General features: G+C 39.1%; 2 protein-coding genes and 1 pseudogene across 2 annotated transcripts; 1 reads left to right on the top strand and 2 right to left on the bottom strand.

Annotated features, from left to right (window-relative positions):
• Positions 1–26: 26 nt before the first annotated feature.
• LOC9318783 (clathrin heavy chain 1) lies at positions 27–9709 on the bottom strand. The gene is made up of 30 exons (XM_021032541.1): positions 9475–9709; positions 8918–9122; positions 8279–8367; positions 8085–8163; positions 7870–7997; positions 7672–7770; positions 7479–7587; positions 7312–7391; positions 6999–7226; positions 6847–6912; positions 6133–6249; positions 5838–6035; positions 5638–5754; positions 5478–5537; positions 5199–5285; positions 4984–5067; positions 4763–4897; positions 4613–4675; positions 4429–4533; positions 4244–4356; positions 3896–4148; positions 3664–3800; positions 3297–3575; positions 2209–3211; positions 1628–2113; positions 1372–1542; positions 1101–1286; positions 847–969; positions 633–743; positions 27–548 (listed from the first exon to the last, which is right to left on the bottom strand). The coding sequence occupies exons 1-30, from the start codon at positions 9517–9519 to the stop codon at positions 396–398; spliced, it is 5109 nt and encodes a 1702-aa protein (XP_020888200.1). The 5' UTR covers positions 9520–9709; the 3' UTR covers positions 27–395.
• A 2303-nt stretch (positions 9710–12012) lies between these two features.
• LOC9320898 (1-aminocyclopropane-1-carboxylate oxidase 2) lies at positions 12013–14216 on the bottom strand. Its single transcript, XM_021032617.1, has 2 exons — positions 13221–14216; positions 12013–12398 (listed from the first exon to the last, which is right to left on the bottom strand). Exons 1-2 carry the CDS (start codon positions 14025–14027, stop codon positions 12078–12080), a joined length of 1128 nt encoding a protein of 375 aa, XP_020888276.1. The 5' UTR covers positions 14028–14216; the 3' UTR covers positions 12013–12077.
• Positions 14217–15047: 831 nt separating this feature from the next.
• LOC110230268 lies at positions 15048–17399 on the top strand (annotated as a pseudogene).
• The last annotated feature ends 30 nt before the right edge of the window (positions 17400–17429 follow it).

Raw genomic sequence — 17429 nt, forward strand, 5'->3', positions numbered from 1 at the left:
TTATCAAAGCCAATCACAAGAGGAAGTGTAGAAAGAAAATTCATAACTCAAAAAAGGGTTCAAAATGTCGAAATTTAAGTGTGAAAATATAAACTGAGAGAGAGAGAACAACTCATGAGAGAACCTCAATATAACATGACAAGACTATTAAAGAAGTCTCCGCTCCTCTAGAGAAAAAATAGTAAAATGGCCTTCCACCAAAAATGACTCACCTAAAAGAAAAGTAAGACCCCCAAAGAATATTACAAACGAAAACAAGTTTATTATCCACACATACCCTATAAAACGAAACCAAAGAAGGAAACATTCTGACGAATTCCGGTCACTCCTGTAGTAGACAAATAACACCATGACGAATTGGATAACTTGACTGGATAGTTTTGTTTCCAGTGGCCTTAGTAGCCGCCCATTGGAGGCATTCCATACGGTGGCATTGGAGGCATTCCTGGCATTCCGCCCATTGGTGGTGGCGGACCATACCCACCACCTCCCATTCCTGGCATCGGAGGGGCAGGTAGAGCCAATGGCAATAATTGGGCGTACATGTTCTGTTTAGGAAAAACAAAAAGGAGACATAAGTGTCTATTGATTTGTTTTTAAGCATTTTACGGGATGATGTCTGAGTGCAGTACCTGTTGGGACATGACATCCTTCTCTTCCTGTTCTTTGGCCTTCACCTCTTTTTGTGCCTCCAGCTTGTCCTTGATTAGCTCATCCACTTTGCCAGAGTATTCTCGGATAAACTGTGAAGAAAAAAGGACCCGATAAAGAGAATTGATCATAGCGTTCATATGGTTCCTATCTCATTTGGTAGAGTATATTTGAGGGATTTGGAGGATAAATCACCTGGAGGAGATACGGGAAGGCAAAGTCTATCATATTGTTGATCCAAGCAAGTTCTAGAGCAACGTCTGGTCGGATTAAGTCATAACAGACAAAGAGACATGTAGCAAAGCATTCCTTTTTCCCCTGTAAAATCATCACAACATACAACAAAGGGAATGTAAAGACCAATAGTCTTTCTGTTTCACCATATACGGTAAAAAGTTGAAAAAAAACTAATGGCTTTCGATGTAATCCTGCCTGAAACCTATCCATACCTGTTCAATGAAGTAGACGAGAAGTTGTTCTGCAAGATCATGGTCGCCGGATTGCGAAGCAGTTTCCATACAGTCCTTGTACATGTTATCTTTCTTTGATAAAGCAATCGATTGCTTCCATCTACCAGCTTTCTTGTAGATATAAGCAGCCACACGTCTCATTTCGACAAGCTCGTGTTTCTCAATCTGTTTCGCACCATCCACATGAAGATAAATTAGTATATAAGGGAAAATATAGATGTGTACTCGATAGATAGATTTAAACTCTTACCTTCTGGGCGAGACCTATCTGGTCAAAACTGTCATGCAAATCAATAGACTCGCGCAACCTGTCATAGTCTTCTTCTTCTACATATATCTCATTCAGAGCTTCATTTACAGCAGAGACATTATTGCTCTGAACTGCAACCATGTATGGCTTGATAAGACGCAAGTGACCAGCCTGAGATCGAAGACAAGAAAAAATTATCAGAAATAGATTGTTAAGCCACTGCTGATAAGCTTTAAATCAATGGTCAGCCTCTAACCTTGCGCATAATATCAACGACACGAGTGTGATCTAACCGCAGAGCAAGCACATTGAGAAGATCGTTGATTATATCAGGGTGCTCTTGCAAGTAGAAGTGAACGGCCTTATAGTAAAGCTCAACATTCGCAACCTTGGCAACAATGTCTTTGAATTGCATGTGCTCCCATGCTTCAGGAGAATGATTCATGACAGTGGTTGCAGCATTATCAAACTCATCATATTGAATGTAAAGATAGGTAAGTTCCTGCCAATGCTGTTGTTCATCACAGGCCCGGATAAGTTTGGGAATATTGAGGCGAGTCGAGAACAACTTGATGTGTTCCATAAGCTTCTCATAACGATATCTGGCGTACAGGACACCCAACTCGGTGAAGATCCCCATGTGAGCACGTTCCAGACCAAGTCCACTCTCCATAAGTGAGATCAATTCATTGAAGCATCCTCTGTTCTGGTAGTACTCGCTTACTTCTTCCAGGTCATCCACCTATTAAAGCACAAAAAAGATTACAAAAAGGCATACAAAATTGAAAATTGAAACCCAGTTATAACTAAAAACTTTATAATCAGGTATTTATCCACCTGTATGATAATGTTAAGTCCACAGATTTGGGCCAGTCGGAATTCCTCAGCATCAACACAAGCAAAGCAGACTTCCTTCCATGTCTTTGCACTGTTTGCTTTCCTTGCAGCATCAACAGCACCTTGGAACTGTTGCAACTTCACAAGGGTGACGGCTAACTTGGCCCAATTCGATATGAATGCATATATTATCTTTGCAGCCTCATACAGAGCTTCATCATACAAGCGGTCACCAACATTTTGAAGGTTGGCAACGTTGGGCATCAGAATAAATTCTTCAATCTCACCCAACCTTTCAATCTTTGCATAAGCATAGATGAGCTCACTATCCACCTTGGGTTCCTTCACCTTCTGTCTAACCATCAGAAGGTATCTCACCAAGTCATCATAGACATTAGTATCTTCAGAGGCGCGGATGACCTCCAGGAACTGAGTGGCATCATCAGCTCGGATAAAGGACTCAATAGCATCACTGACTAATCCGTCCCTGAGCTGAGCCTTAGCGACTTGACTCCAAACAGCATCTTCTTCAACCCGGAAAGCAAACTCAACAGCACGCTCAATGCTTCTGACGTTATCCAACAATACGTTGACAGCCTGAACATTTAAGTTGAACTTCTTAAAAATCGCAAATGCTTCCTCATACAATTGAGCGTCAACCGCCACTTCTCCAACAGCTGGACCATCAAAATTATCCAGCCTGTTAATGTAATCCATAACTCTAGACGGATCTGCCTTAATAGCTGTCAGTATAAGCAGATTTTGCAGATTGAAATTTCCACTGAAGGCAGAATTTTGAAGCACAATTTTTTCAAGAAGCTCAATAAGCTCATGAGGCAGATCAGCAGTCATGAATGCTTTAACAGCTGCAGAAACTTGCTCTGGGCTCTTGCTTTCAGGTAAAGCAGTAGACACAACTTGGTCGATAAGTTGCCTCCTATATTCATTTTCTTCCGTAAGAACCTTCTCCCAGAGGTCACCATCCATCCTCTCCACTACGTACCTGCAGTTGGAAAATCGTGTGTAAGCAGTCTACAAAGTAACCAGTGTGGAATAAGTAAGAAGTCTGGTAAGCAATAATCAAATACCTGGCTTGTAACTTGAACAAAGAGTTCTTGTTGGTGACATTGATGAGTTCCTCGTCACATTGTCCTCTTCTGTATGCAACCACGGCCAGAGTGGGATCACGTTTCTCGCAGTACTTACCCACAACCTTAGAGTCGTAGTAAGGATTGGTGGTCAGGAAATGCTCGGGGTTGTTGTTACTGTCTATGATAATTTTACCCAAGGCATTATGGACATGCACATCTTGGCTTCCCTCACTAACTAGATGCTCCAAGAACTGAGTAAGGAGACGGAGTCGATTTCTGAAAAGACATATACATATTAGAGCCTCAGATGACTAAAAGGAGCATACACATGAACGGAAACCCAGATGACTAAAAGGATCCGCACCTCTTTTCACATTCATCAACAAGGGGTTCAACAGGAAGTAATGAACGAACAGAAAGAATGAGGCCTTTTATAAAATCTTCAGGGCATTCGTCATCAAGCAACTGCCCCACAACTAAGGGAGCATTCCCAGGATTTACCTACAAAAGGGATCGCATATACAAAAGGGATCGCATATATAATTATTTCATGAAAATCCTACCCTATTTAGCAATAGTGTAAAGAAACTACATACCTTCTGAACGTAACCTTCAATGTAACGCAGCATGTTGTTTGTGTAGAGGTAATGAGTAAGATCAGGCACAAAGCCAAAACGATCGCAGACATTTATCAAAGGTCGGGCATCAGGAAGCTTAGCTTCCATCAAAAAGTTCTTCGTCTTTTCAGCATCATAAAAGTTAGACTCTCTAGTCACACGCTCAACCTCCTTTATTTGACCAGTCTTGGCAGCTGCTTCGATGTACTTGAAGTGAATCTCAGGATCCTCACTATCACACAGAAGGAAGACATTGTAAGTCATCAGAATACAAACTCCCGCATTGAAATTGTTTACAGGAATGACAGCAGGTTCTTGATAAATTACCTCATACTCAAGTATGAACCTAGGAAAAAGTACAGCCCTTCGTATGACTTGAATTGCTCAAAGAGTTTAATGCATGCATCGACACCAAGTTGCTCACAGTACTCCTTGCAAGCCTGCAAAGACATGGACACGTCAGTGTCACATTAAACAATCAAATTCATATCTTACAACAATACAGCACATACCTGAACGATTATCTGAAGGTTGCCTCTCAGGTTGACCAACAAGAGATCTTTCATGCACTCCATAGCCCACTCGCTAGAAAGAGTACCGAAAAACTCAACAAGAGCCTGCAAATTAGAGTAGAGGGCTATTCAGCAACTCGAACATCGAGGAGTTTAGTAACCACCATTTGGTCAGAGATAGTACCTGTGGCTCAATAGCATGTGTGTTAACAATTACACGTTTGATATCAGGTAACTCCGAGTAATGCTGCACAAAGCAAAAGGAAACGAAGTTAGAGATGAAAAAATAATGCATATTAGGCCAAGAAAATTAAAGAAGACATTGAGAAATAACCTTTAAGGATTGGATGTAAAGTCCAGCCTTTTCACAAAGCTGAGCAACACGAGGCCTGTCATAATGGCTGAACATCCCATTTGCTAAGATTGCATCAGCCACATTAGGAAAGGTTACCAAATTGATCTCCAAAACCTGTGTTGACAATGCACTAAAAGGTCTGAAAAAGGAAGGTGAATAGGGAAAGCACAGATAAGTACAAGGTGGCAACTCTTTTCAACCTTAGTTTGTAGAAAAGCATGCTCGGGTAAGTTTGGCTTCAGAACATCCAGAAGGAAAGCAGTGGCTTCACGGATCAGATTTCTCTGAATATACACAAATAAGTAAATTAGCACATGGTAGCTCTCTTTTACTACAGAGTTTCTGTATATAGAAGCCGAACAAGTAATGAGCTACAACTTTTAAAGTCTACAGTATATTTTACGTGTTCACCTACCTGAAGGAAAAGATCAGTGATAGTGTTGTAGTCAACTGGACAACCTCCTTCCATTTGGGACATCATTAAAGCAAAATTTACTGCTCCCTGCAATTAACAGAAAACAACTATTGATCTTTTACAGGGCAAAATATTAGTTGCTAGATAAACAACATCAGGTCAAAATTAATCAAGAAGAATCGATTTATGACTCTTCTTGTGATTACAGAGCAAGAGTCTAGTAAACCACTCCTTCCATAGTTTAACATGTTACAAGTATCAAAAGTGCACCACACTAACCTGAGGATCCGTACGAAGTATCGTTTGCAGAAGAAACATGTAATCAGGTGTGTACCCAACCTAAAGTCACAACATAAAACAATGGTACTTCTTGAGCACAATGACCTTTAGGGTAAACATAAAAACGGAGGGGGGGAAACTTTATAACTTAATTGTTTACCTGCTTTGAATAAATCAGTATTTTGTCAAACTCCCTTCGCTCTGCAAAAGCTGCAACGACTTTTGGAGTAGCTCTAGCTTTGATGTAAATTTTTAGAGCAAGGTCATTATCCACAGTCTGAAACAGGAAAGATTACCGTTACAACATACTAAAGGAGCCATAGGAGACATTTTAAATGAAAATGGTCATTTTAAGATTACCTTGACAAGGTCTCCGAGTTCTTCACTGCATTCTAACTTATCCTCGGCTAACCAGTTTTCCAAGAGGTTCTTCTTGTTTTGATTCACAACAAGCCGAGATAGTTCCAAAGACTCATATGTATTGAGCTTCCCTCTAGTCAAAAGGGTCCCAAAATACTGTAACAATGGAGGAGTTTGCCCTGCTTGTACAGGAACACTCTGCAAAATTGTAAAGTGTGATGTTCTAGTTTCAGATTGGTGTTACCAGCATATATAATTGTCCAGAAGGTTCTTTGTTTGAATATGGAACAGATACCTGGAATTTGGCCACTGTATCAGGTGTCCGTAGAATACCCTGAGGAGATTCAGCAGCAAGCTCAGCAGCCTCCTTGTACTTTGTTTGAGCAAATAACTCTTGGAACCGCTGGACTACCTGTAACATCAAAATTGAATATGAGGAACTTCGCATTAAGAAATGTGATACGAGCAGTGGGTTTAGAGGTCTAAGGAATTTATGACTATTTACTACGTGTTCTAAAGTTACTAGGGTGTTTACTTTCAAGTAACCATGGTTTAAATAGGTTATGATCTTTAGTCTCTATCTGTATAAGATGTCTTAGGAGTTTGGAAGAGGTTTATCATCAAATTCACTCAGGTTTTTTGAAGAATTCCAACTTTAACATTTACTCCCTCCGTTTCTAAGTATCATCTTATGATTCAATGTAAAATTTGATATGAATTTATCTAGTTTACCCCTATTTAAATATAAATTAACAATGTGAAATAGAATTGAAATCCAAGAGACAATTGTTTTCTAGGGATATCATGGAATATTTAATTATTCCTTAATTTGCTTGAAAATGTCAAAAATGACACTTGCATATTGAAACGGAGGGAGCGTTAAATATCGATTTCTAATTTTCTACATTATTGTTTCTATCAGAATGACCTTTTTTCGTCAAATTGGCACAATATTTACTTCACCAAGAAAATAGATCCACACATCGGATCCAAGATAAATATCACATACCAGATTCTCTGCACCAGGGAGGTTTCCTCTTTTAGCAAGATTGACAGCAAGTTCCAAATTGTTCAACTGTGATACAAAAGCATAGATTTCTTAGCATGTCATGATGAATAGATAGATAATATAGAGAAGAACAGAATAAAAGTTGAACATACTTGACCACTAATAAAAGGTATTATGGTGGCCTCATTTACGGTTGCCAAAAGAACTTGTCCTCGCCTATTAATGGCATAGAAACCCCCAAGTGAGGAAGCTTCAGACGTTAAGAAAATTGGGTCCGGACTTATCCGATTTCTGTAGATAGCAGAAGCTGTCTCTAGATCATATACAAACAGCAGGCCAAGCTTGGTGATGACATAAATCAAGTTAAACTTGTGAGAGACCTGTCGGGAAAAAGAGAAGTCGGTGTCATGAAATTTTCACAAGAAACTTAATGAAGTTAATTGAACATCTAATGCAACTACAAACCTGCATGGCCACAGGAAAATCATCAGCAAAATCTGGGGGGAAAAAGAGATCTGCCTGCTTTTTTGTAAATGATGGTTTTCCTGCAAAATAAGTCACCCACCTTTAAACATCAGACAAATACCAACTAACAATAACTATGAAAATATAGAGCAGTTGAGGAAGCGAACCTGGTTGGGCACCAAGTTCAATAACATGCAACTTTGATGTTATCTGCCCAGCATTAAAGCTCTTGCTTGCAAAGGATATAAGAATAGAAGGATTCTCATTCCCAGGGACCTAACATTAACAATGTCGCTTGTCATACTACAGTTCAGGATCTGACCATGGAATGAACTAACACAAAAGAATCACATAGTTTACCTTAAACTGAGCAAATGATGCAGCATGTGCTTCAAGGGCCTGGCTCCGCTGTTGATCCACCGAGAAAAGCTGCATATTTCCTTTTACCAATTGTGGTCTCTACAGAAGATAATAATGACAAGATCCAGTCAAAAATATACAACACGACTACCATTATGATGTCTTAATTCAACCTAATACGTGGTGCAGGAAACCTACCTCAGGAGAGCCAGGAGCAATTCCAATCAAGACCAACCACTTCTCATTAGGAGAGCACTTATAGTTTATAATTTGATTGTTTGCCAAATTGGCCGTTCGATCAAACATCTTAACTGGCTCAGAATCACCTGGAATTATCGGAGCAAAAATGAGAAACAACATATACATGATATGAAGAAGACGACAGTAAGTTGAAACTGTTAAAGATATAAAACCTTCAATCGACCAATGATACACAGAAGTTTGCGTGACCAGCCCCAGCATCTTTGGTGTGATCCACTTCCAAAAAGCAACCTATAAAACACGGGTCATTAATATCTAAAAAATTCAGACCAGTAAAATCAGAGTCAGTCTGAAGTGTACATCATGAAAGATAATTGGGTTACACTATGTTTGCTTCAACACTCACCTGCTCAGGCATCTGATGTGACTTCAACTTTGCTTTTGCTTCGATGTTAAATATCTGTAGATGATCCTGAGTAGTTCCTGGAACTTGAGCTATATACGAGTTTAAGAAAAAGTTAACAACAAATTAAGGAAGAAATAAGTAATAGCCTATACAAGGAAACATTCACACTACAAACCAAATTTCTAGTTTAACTACACTAAGCTTGAGACACAACACTGCCACGAGAAATATAACACATGTCGGAAAACACAGAACTCTATACGGATGTTTTCTACAGTATTAAACATGCTATCACCCCACGTCCAGAACAAGAGTATAGGACTAAAACATAAACTCGAGGAGTGTAGTTACTTTTCCATACTAATTTAATAAAATAGGTTTTCTATCAAGTGACGCATCACAACATGGACAGAGTCATTTCAACTTCAAATAAATCAAAAACATCTTATCCGTGATAAATAGCATATATACTTAACAAAAATGAAGTGGAAGCTATCAATGGTAGTTCTGGGGAAAACTTTAAAAGGAAACACTTATGGGTGTTGTAACTGATAATACACTTCAAAAGGAGAATCTTATGGGCGTTATAAGTGATAATACGACGCAAGTTACTTTAAATCGAAGGAAACAGTTAAATACCTTTTAAGGCAAGGATCCTCGAGTTTGGGTTCATAAGAGCAGAATCAGCAGTTATAGGTCTCCTTAAAGGCTGCATGGGCATATTCATATCGATAATTACAACACTGTTCTGTGGTGCCGTCTCTCGTACACATATGTACTTATCAGACTCCATAGTGACATTTGTAAAGGTGATGAACTGTTGACCGATCCCAACGCTCGGAAGCTGGAAAATTTCCAAAACAAAAGTAATCAATTGGCATAGTTCATTTACTTAGTTACAAGATCCGAGTAAATAAGCACATTGCGCAGCACAATAACTTGAAGTTAAGGGCTAGATACATTCGTATAACACAGATCTGAGCGTACATAGAGAAAATCTGATCAAAGAGACATTGAATTATAAACTTGACTAAATCGCAACGATCGGATATAATTGAGAACAGTATGAAACTTGAATCAATCATATAAAAGTGTTAGCAGAACCAAATCGGTAGAAATCAGAGACTACAACTATAGAAACATGTTAATCGTCCAAAATTTTAGCTCGATTCCAGATTTAGAAACGGAGGACTCACCGTTAGGACCTCCTTCATGATGATTGGCGCGTTAGCCGCCGCCATGTTTGACCTCAGTTCGCGGCGAGAGAAACTAAAGAAGATTTGAAATCGCAGCCAGATCTGAGGCAAGTGAAGGAGAAAGGTAATGATGGTGGAGAGAGATTCGTTTTTCTTTAGAAAGTGAGAAATGACGAAACAGCGATCCAATCGGAGTCACTCGTCGAATATAAGGGGAGAGAAACCCAAAAGGAGAGACGACGTGCTACAAGTGCCTGAGCTGTACGATGTGCTTTTTGCCAAAGTAACGGGTTCGGATCGTATTCGGGTCGAGTTTCAAACCGCGTCAATCAACGGGTCGGGTTTTGTCACGAAACACTACTTTTTTGGGAATTTTATGCGTATGTTTTGAGCAATGGTCAATCAATGATGGCATAAAAAAAATGTTTGCATGTCGATTATATTATGCGAATTTATTATAGAAAAAAGTCAAGATAAAAAACCAAGAACGAAGTATGAAAGAAAATTTAGCTATGATAATGATTTTCGTAGGAGTGAAAACATTCTTCGTATGAATGGTCTAGTAAAATGCCAATTTCTAAATATGGAGATGAAAGATAGACAAAAGTTTCTAATATTTCATATCGAATTAGGGCATAGAGACCAATAATGTCTAATTTGATCCAAAAATTATTAAATTTATGTCGATTTAAGTTTTGCATGAATATATAGTATAACAAATTTACAAAATTACGTCGATTTAAGTGTTTGACGAAGTATGGATCAATTTCAATGTATCCCATCCTTGGAAAATACCAATATGGATCACTACATTTACGTTGATTCAAGTGTTTCAAGAAAATATTGTGTATATACGTGTTTGGTGAATATTGTATTGTTTTGTAATTTCAGCTAGAACAAAACAATAATCAATTTCAATGTATCCCATAGTGGAAAATAAAATGATTTAACACCACTATTAATCACATAGCCCACATTCGTGTGATGAACTCCAAAACTCTCCAAAAGATTTATAAGCCAAAGTGATTTCAAGACCACGACTGACAAAATATGATATTCTGCCTCAGTGAAAGATTGAGAACCAACATTTTAATTTGATATAAGCGCTTGTGACACGTCCTAATTATAGCAAATAATTACCATCGAAGAACAAAAATTATCTTGGCATTTGGTTTTGATCTGTTAAGGAATAGGACAGTCTCTAGTAGGCACTTAATTAATCACGTGCGTCCAGATTAATTCCGCTCCAACCTCATGTTTCGTAAAATTATGGAAGTCTAATTTTAAAACATCATCAAAAGACTCGATATATATGTTGAGATATATTCTTCAATATAAAATCTAGGACGACTTGAGTTGACTATGAGTCATTGGTGTAACCAAAAAGTTCATCTTGAGATCGTGACAGTTTCGATATATGTGAAAAAATGATTTGAATGACGGTGCAAATCCTTTATTATAGAAGTAACTATCAAAATGGAACATACTCCAAACTGAATCGAACAAAAACCACACTATCTCAATGCCAAAAATGTTAAAAGTTAATAATCCGCTGAAAAATCATAAGGTTTTATGGAAGGAAAAAAATAGTAACAACAAGACTAGACTCTAGTATGTGAAAAGAATCGCACAATCGTTGCCTCGGGAACTGAGCTTCTCTCTCTCTTGCAGAAGTTTTTTCAGATTTAGATCTAGTTTTTCCGATATCAGATCTTCATCCCTGGCCAAGGTCCTTTCACAGTGGTCCAGGAGTGAGCTTGCTTTTCTTCGCCGTCAGCGGTGGAGAGGATAATCCCCATCGATGTGGTCGTCGCTCCGGTTTGGCGGTGGAGGAGCTCCGCAGCGTTGGTTCCACGGTTTGAGGACGCCGAGGAATGCTATGTAGATCCTCTTGCTCAGCCGTTGATATGGTGGTTGCGGCTACGGCGGAAGTTGGTGGTGATTCGGTGGGTTTCGTTTGTTTGGCGAGATGGTTAACTGTAGATCTTGGCAGATCTTAGATGGCTAATGCGGAGGCAAGGGTTCAGAGTCTTTGGCTGAGCACCAATTTCTGGATCCGCTGTGTTTGGCTTCCATCCGCCCGGTTGAAGGATAGCAGCTCAGGGAGATCAGAGAAATCACGGAGAGAGAAGAAAGGGGATAAACCCCAGTGTATCGGGTTGCTAGGCATGGAACAGATACCGTGGAACCGGTGAGTCGGAGTGGCTAGCTTTCTGGGAGAGTTGTAGTGGGTTGGTGCGGCGGCGGAGAGAGTTCGCAAACGGAAACCGGAATCTTCCGACTGCGTTTCTCGATCTTTCGTGTGCGTCCACAAAGCCGTGACTTTTGAGTCCGCCGGATTTAAGGCTCCGGCCACTCTGCTTCCGATCGTCAACAAGGTTCGAGCTTTTTTTAACTTTCCGACGATTTTCTCCGATTAACCTTTTTGTAACTGGATTTCTTCTGTGTTTGGGCCTTAGCCCATGCCCATTAATGGGTTGATTAATAAAATTATATTAAAAAAAAAAAAAAAAAAAAAAAAAAAAAAAAAAAAAGACTAGACTCTAGTACCAAATAATTCAACCCCGGAAACAAATAAACCAAACATCAGTTCATCAATCTTTCTAAGATTTGATTCTGTATCTGTCCAGTGGATCCCTGAAGAAGAGACGTTCTTGGTACACTCTCCATGCGTATTCCTCGAAACGAAAAGACCTAAATGCCTTTTTATCATCACTTCTTGCTCCTCCATCTTCCTCCTCCTCCTCTGCATACTCTTCTTCTTTGTCGCCATCACTGATCATATCTTTCAATGGTGAAACCATACTGTCCATGGGAAGTGTAAGCATCAATGTCATTGTTACACACTTTTTGGGACCATCGTTTTGTCCTGAAGACAACACCGGTCGATATTTCACTCTTTTGACCTCTCCATTTCTCCAAACCTGCCAATTTTTTAAGTTGTTTGTTAGTTGTTCAAAAGTTGAAAAGTAGCTACATTATTGCTACAAATGGATGTTTTAAATTGAATGGGTTGAATATATTAAGTTGGAAAATATTGGGTTGAAAATCATTCAATCCATTCATCTACAAAATTGTAGTTGAATGAGTTGAACATTTTTGCTGTAGAATTTGTTCAATTTTTGAGGTTTTTAAATTGAATGGGTTGAATCTTTTTTTCAACTTTTTCATCTCAAATAGTGAAAAATTAGTTGAATATTCATTCAACTCTTTCAATTTGATATTTTGTGTCAACCATTTGCAGTATATATACTTGTACAAAGCAGGTTTTGAAAAGTAACCATTGCCATTATATAAATTAAAAATCGGAAATGTAATTAACAATATATATATATATATATGTATATATATTGGCAATTAATTTAAAAATTCGTATTTTCTTTCCCTATGCCATTAAAATCTGTTTCAAATGAAAAGTGAAAACACATTCCCCTTAAAAATTTCCCCGCTTCTGCTCCACAATTGTTGTTTTTGACAACCATAAATATCGGGAATATTTTAATTTTTGTTCTCTTTTTGATCAATGCGTTGGAAAACATTTATTTTGGATATGGACATCGGAACAGATTTAAATAAATAAAGACAGCGAGTTAACGCCATAGTGGAGGGAATAAAGTTCCATTCCATTAGAAAGATGATAATGTGATGAATTGTTTTAAAGATTTTTTTAAGAACACAACTGAACTACCCAATTAATAAAGGAGGAATTTTTATTTTATTTGTCAAACCAATAAAAGAGAACTAACCTGAGCAATGTCACCTAACGTCACCAGAACCGAGTCAACTCGAGGCAAAACGGACACCCAACCAGACTCGGTTAGCAAACAATACCTCTGTTCCCTTATCTGATACTGTAAACAGACAACAAAAGGATAAAATCCGTTGGTTATCTCCGGTTCATCATCAGGAACACCTTGGTTAACCCACATTAGAGTATTAAACCGGGTCATGTCATATCCAAATCCGAGTGCATTCGCCAGCATCTCTACTGTCTTCAGTCCAACTTTCTCCAGAGTCCGAGTGAACTCGCGGAGCGAACTCAGATTCAACTCGCTAGACTCGGTTGAACAGTCGGCGTCAAGGCAAAACGATGGCGTTTCAGCATCCGCTTCGTAGCCCAGCGGCCAGTTCTTCGGAAACGACGATTCTATTTTCTCTTCACTGAGCTCTAAGAGCGAGAGTGAGTCAGACTCGGCTGCTTCAGCGAGCCCATGAGGGAAAACAGTATCGGAGTCATCGTTAGTGAGTTGGAAATAGCCTAAATCAGTCACGGCGGCGGAGATAAGATCGTCCCAGCTACGTCTATCTCCGGCGGAGAGAGATACCAACGGAAGAGAAGCGATGGAGGATGCAGAGTCGGAGAAGCGGCGGTTGGGGAGTGAAAGCAAAGGAGGAAGACGGTTGAAGAGGCTGGAGAGAGCGTCGACTGCTGTCTCCGATTTGCTGGTGGTGTTGAGATGTGAGCATGACGGAGTCGGCGGAGGCGCCGCCGTGGCTCCACCGTGCTTGGTCGAAGGTTGGTGGTGGCTGAGGTGTGCTGAAGAGGAAGCCATTGGAAGATGGATGTGACTTTGGAAGAGGCTGAGCGATTTAAGTTACTAGAGAAGAGTAGTATTTGTCAAAGCATATGTATAACTTGCGTCTACGCATGGAATATATAAGGCTTTACTCCCTCTTGTGGGATTATGTATAACCTAATTTTTTAGATTGATTAGTACAAGATACCCAAATTATACCATCTTATTTGTAAAAATGAAAACAAATAAGATGGTATAAATGAAAATTAGGTTTTTTTTTTTAATGTATAACCTAATTTTCTAGATTGATTAGTACAAGATAGCCAAATTATACCATCTTATTTGTAAAAATGAAAACAAATAAGTACTGAACTGATTTGCACTTTCTCATGCTTGTACGAATTTCTTTCTCATCACAGCAAAATCCAGATTTCCGACAAAATTTGGAAACTTAAAACATGATTATGCAGTTTCCTTATGCTCTCTTTCTCAGGTTTGAAGTTGAACCTCCAAGACACTTACAACACGTTTCTTCTTCTTCAGTTTCAGTCTTTATTTCTCTGTGTACTGAGCATCTCCACATTTTCTGCAACCTTCAATCGCATTGGAATACTATACTCTGATGAAACCAGATGGTCAAAAAAGCATGTCACAATCACCAGGATTCTCATACAATTGGCGGGCGAGTCTGTCATGAAATCGATTCATTCACTGAAAATTGGTGAAGATTGTTTCTGAAATTTGCCAAATTGAACTTTTAATTCTTTAACTCTTTTCTATTTCGCCATTGTACCATCGGAGTCCATCTCCCTCGAAGCTCAAAGACGCCAAACCTAACTTGTCCGCTTCAGAAACACTTGACCATCGCTCTAATCTGGTGATACAACTATATGGATAAACTCCGCTTAAATTAAGAATCTCGTTACTTGATCGACCAAACCATCACGATTCTCCATCACTAATCCATTTTTCAATTGCCGAGAACCTAACAAACAAGCCTTTGCTCAACTTAACAAGACTTTCAAGCAAAAGCAACAAAAGGTTAATTTTTCCTTTATTATTGCTTTATTCTTTGTAAGGTTTGTTAGAATTTGTGTCCATGATTAAATCTTGTAATATCATATATGTTATAGTTTGTATGTAAAGTCAACGGATGTCATGTGCTACATGTTACTTACTACGAAAGGGTGTGAGTAAGACACGTAACTTGTCGGAAAAGTTACAACTCTTACCAACGGTTACTTAGAGTAGTTAGTTATGTACACATCTATATAAGTGTGTATGTTGTCTTATGTAAAAACTGTCGAGAATAATAAAGAAGTTTTTCCACTTTTCAATTCTTTGTTTTCTCTACCATGCTCTGTATTTGAAGCAATGGCTTCTACAATTATACAAGAGCAAAAACACCAACATGGTATCAGAGCTTTAATGATTCAAGGACCAATCGAAGCATTAAGAGAAGCATAAAAAGAATCTGCAAAAAGGTTCAAGTCAAAACAGAGATCATGGCAAGACGTTGCAGCAAGTGATTCACATGTTTGATGGAGAAACGATGGAATCTGGTGTGTAACAAGATGAAGACCATCTTACTATCGACATAACTGTGGCTGGTGGTGAAAGGTGTTCCTAACAAACTGACGCAATCCGAAGAGACATCCGAAGGGGTGCAATTAAGAAATCAAAGGAAGGAAGCGTCAATGGAGGAATTAAGGACACTGTGAAGCACATGAAGATCATGTCTTTTCACAGAATTAGAACACGTATGAAGGTGTGTTCGGTGCTCGACCAAGAAGAAGGGATTCTGGTTTTAAACCAGAAAATCAATAAAAGTGGTGTGAGGTGTTAAAAACACAATCTCACGGAGGAAGCTACCTGTTTTAAGAAACAGAGCAAGGCTTGTTAGCAAAAAGTGGTGTGGAGTCGTTGAGAATGATGTTCACACGGGGAAGCCGCCTGTTGTAAGAAACAGGGCAAGGCTTAGTGTCAAAAGGTGTTGTTGAGTTGTGAAGAACACTGCAACACGGAGTAAGCTTCTGTTGGGAGAACAGTGCAAGGCTACTCAGCAAAAAGGTTCAAGGGAACCGATGTCGTCAACGAGACGTGGAGAAAGTTTGTTTTAAAAAGTAAGAAACAAACGTAGCGACAAAAGTCAAAATAAAGCCGAGAAATGGTGTGACTTTTGTACGTGTGACAATCACAATGGGAGTGATTGTTGGAGAAAGCAACACAACGATGTTAGCTTGCCTACGGGTGTTAAGGCTGCTTACCTAAGAGAAAGGGAGCAGAGGCCGGTTGCAAAGATAACCGAAGAAGACGTGAAGATGTTCACGCACAAGACGTCACAGAGACGTGATGATGATCAAAGGAAGACACCAAGCAAAAAGTTGAGATGCTTACCTAAGAGTGAAAGGAAGCATTGGCTGGTTGTATAGACAACCGAAGAAGACGTGGAGAAGATTCACGTACAAGACGTCACAGAGACGTGATGATGATCAAAGGATCACATATTTGGTGATCAAGAGGACACCAAAAGGGAAAGAGAAGAAAGCTCACTTAAGAGAAAGGGAGTGGAAGAAGGTTGCAAGAACAGCCGACGAAAACATGATAAAGATCACGGAGAAGACGTGAGGAAAGTTCATGGAGACTTCAAGAAAAACGTGAGAGAGATCACGGGTAAACTTGAAAGTGACTTGGAGAAGACTTTCTGGGGAATGGTCAACATGTAATGACGGCAGGAAAAGGAAATATCCAAGTGATGACAAGCCAAGGAGAGAAGATCATCAAAGAGGTATTTCTAGTGCCGGGTTTAGCGAGTTGAGTGTTTCTCAAATGATATCCAATGGACACGGAGTCTTATTTGAAGACAATAAATGTATCATCAATAAACCTCAAGGAAGAAGGATATTGGATATTAAGATGAAGCAGAAGAGTTTTCCATTGAGATGGAGAAAGTCAGACACAAGTGCTTTACTTGCCAGTGAAGAAGAAGTAAAGAAGGTCAAGAGGGAGATAGAGAAGGGAAGCTTACCAATGTCGTCAAAGGGATTCAACCTAGAGAAGAGGTAAATCACCATGGTGAAGAAGAATCGATGGGATAAATGATGAAATCCCTAGATTGAAATTGGGGATTTAATCAATGGACTCAAGAGGGAGTGTTAGAATTTGTGTCCATGATTAAATCTTGTAATATCATATATGTTATAGTTTGTATGTAAAGTCAACGGATGTCATGTGCTACATGTTACTTACTACGAAAGGGTGTGAGTAAGACACGTAACTTGTCGGAAAAGTTACAACTCTTACCAACGGTTACTTAGAGTAGTTAGTTATGTACACATCTATATAAGTGTGTATGTTGTCTTATGTAAAAACTGTCGAGAATAATAAAGAAGTTTTTCCACTTTTCAATTCTTTGTTTTCTCTACCATGCTCTGTATT

This window comes from Arabidopsis lyrata (assembly GCF_000004255.2).
Source record: "Arabidopsis lyrata subsp. lyrata unplaced genomic scaffold ARALYscaffold_3, whole genome shotgun sequence".
NCBI lineage: Eukaryota > Viridiplantae > Streptophyta > Magnoliopsida > Brassicales > Brassicaceae > Arabidopsis > Arabidopsis lyrata.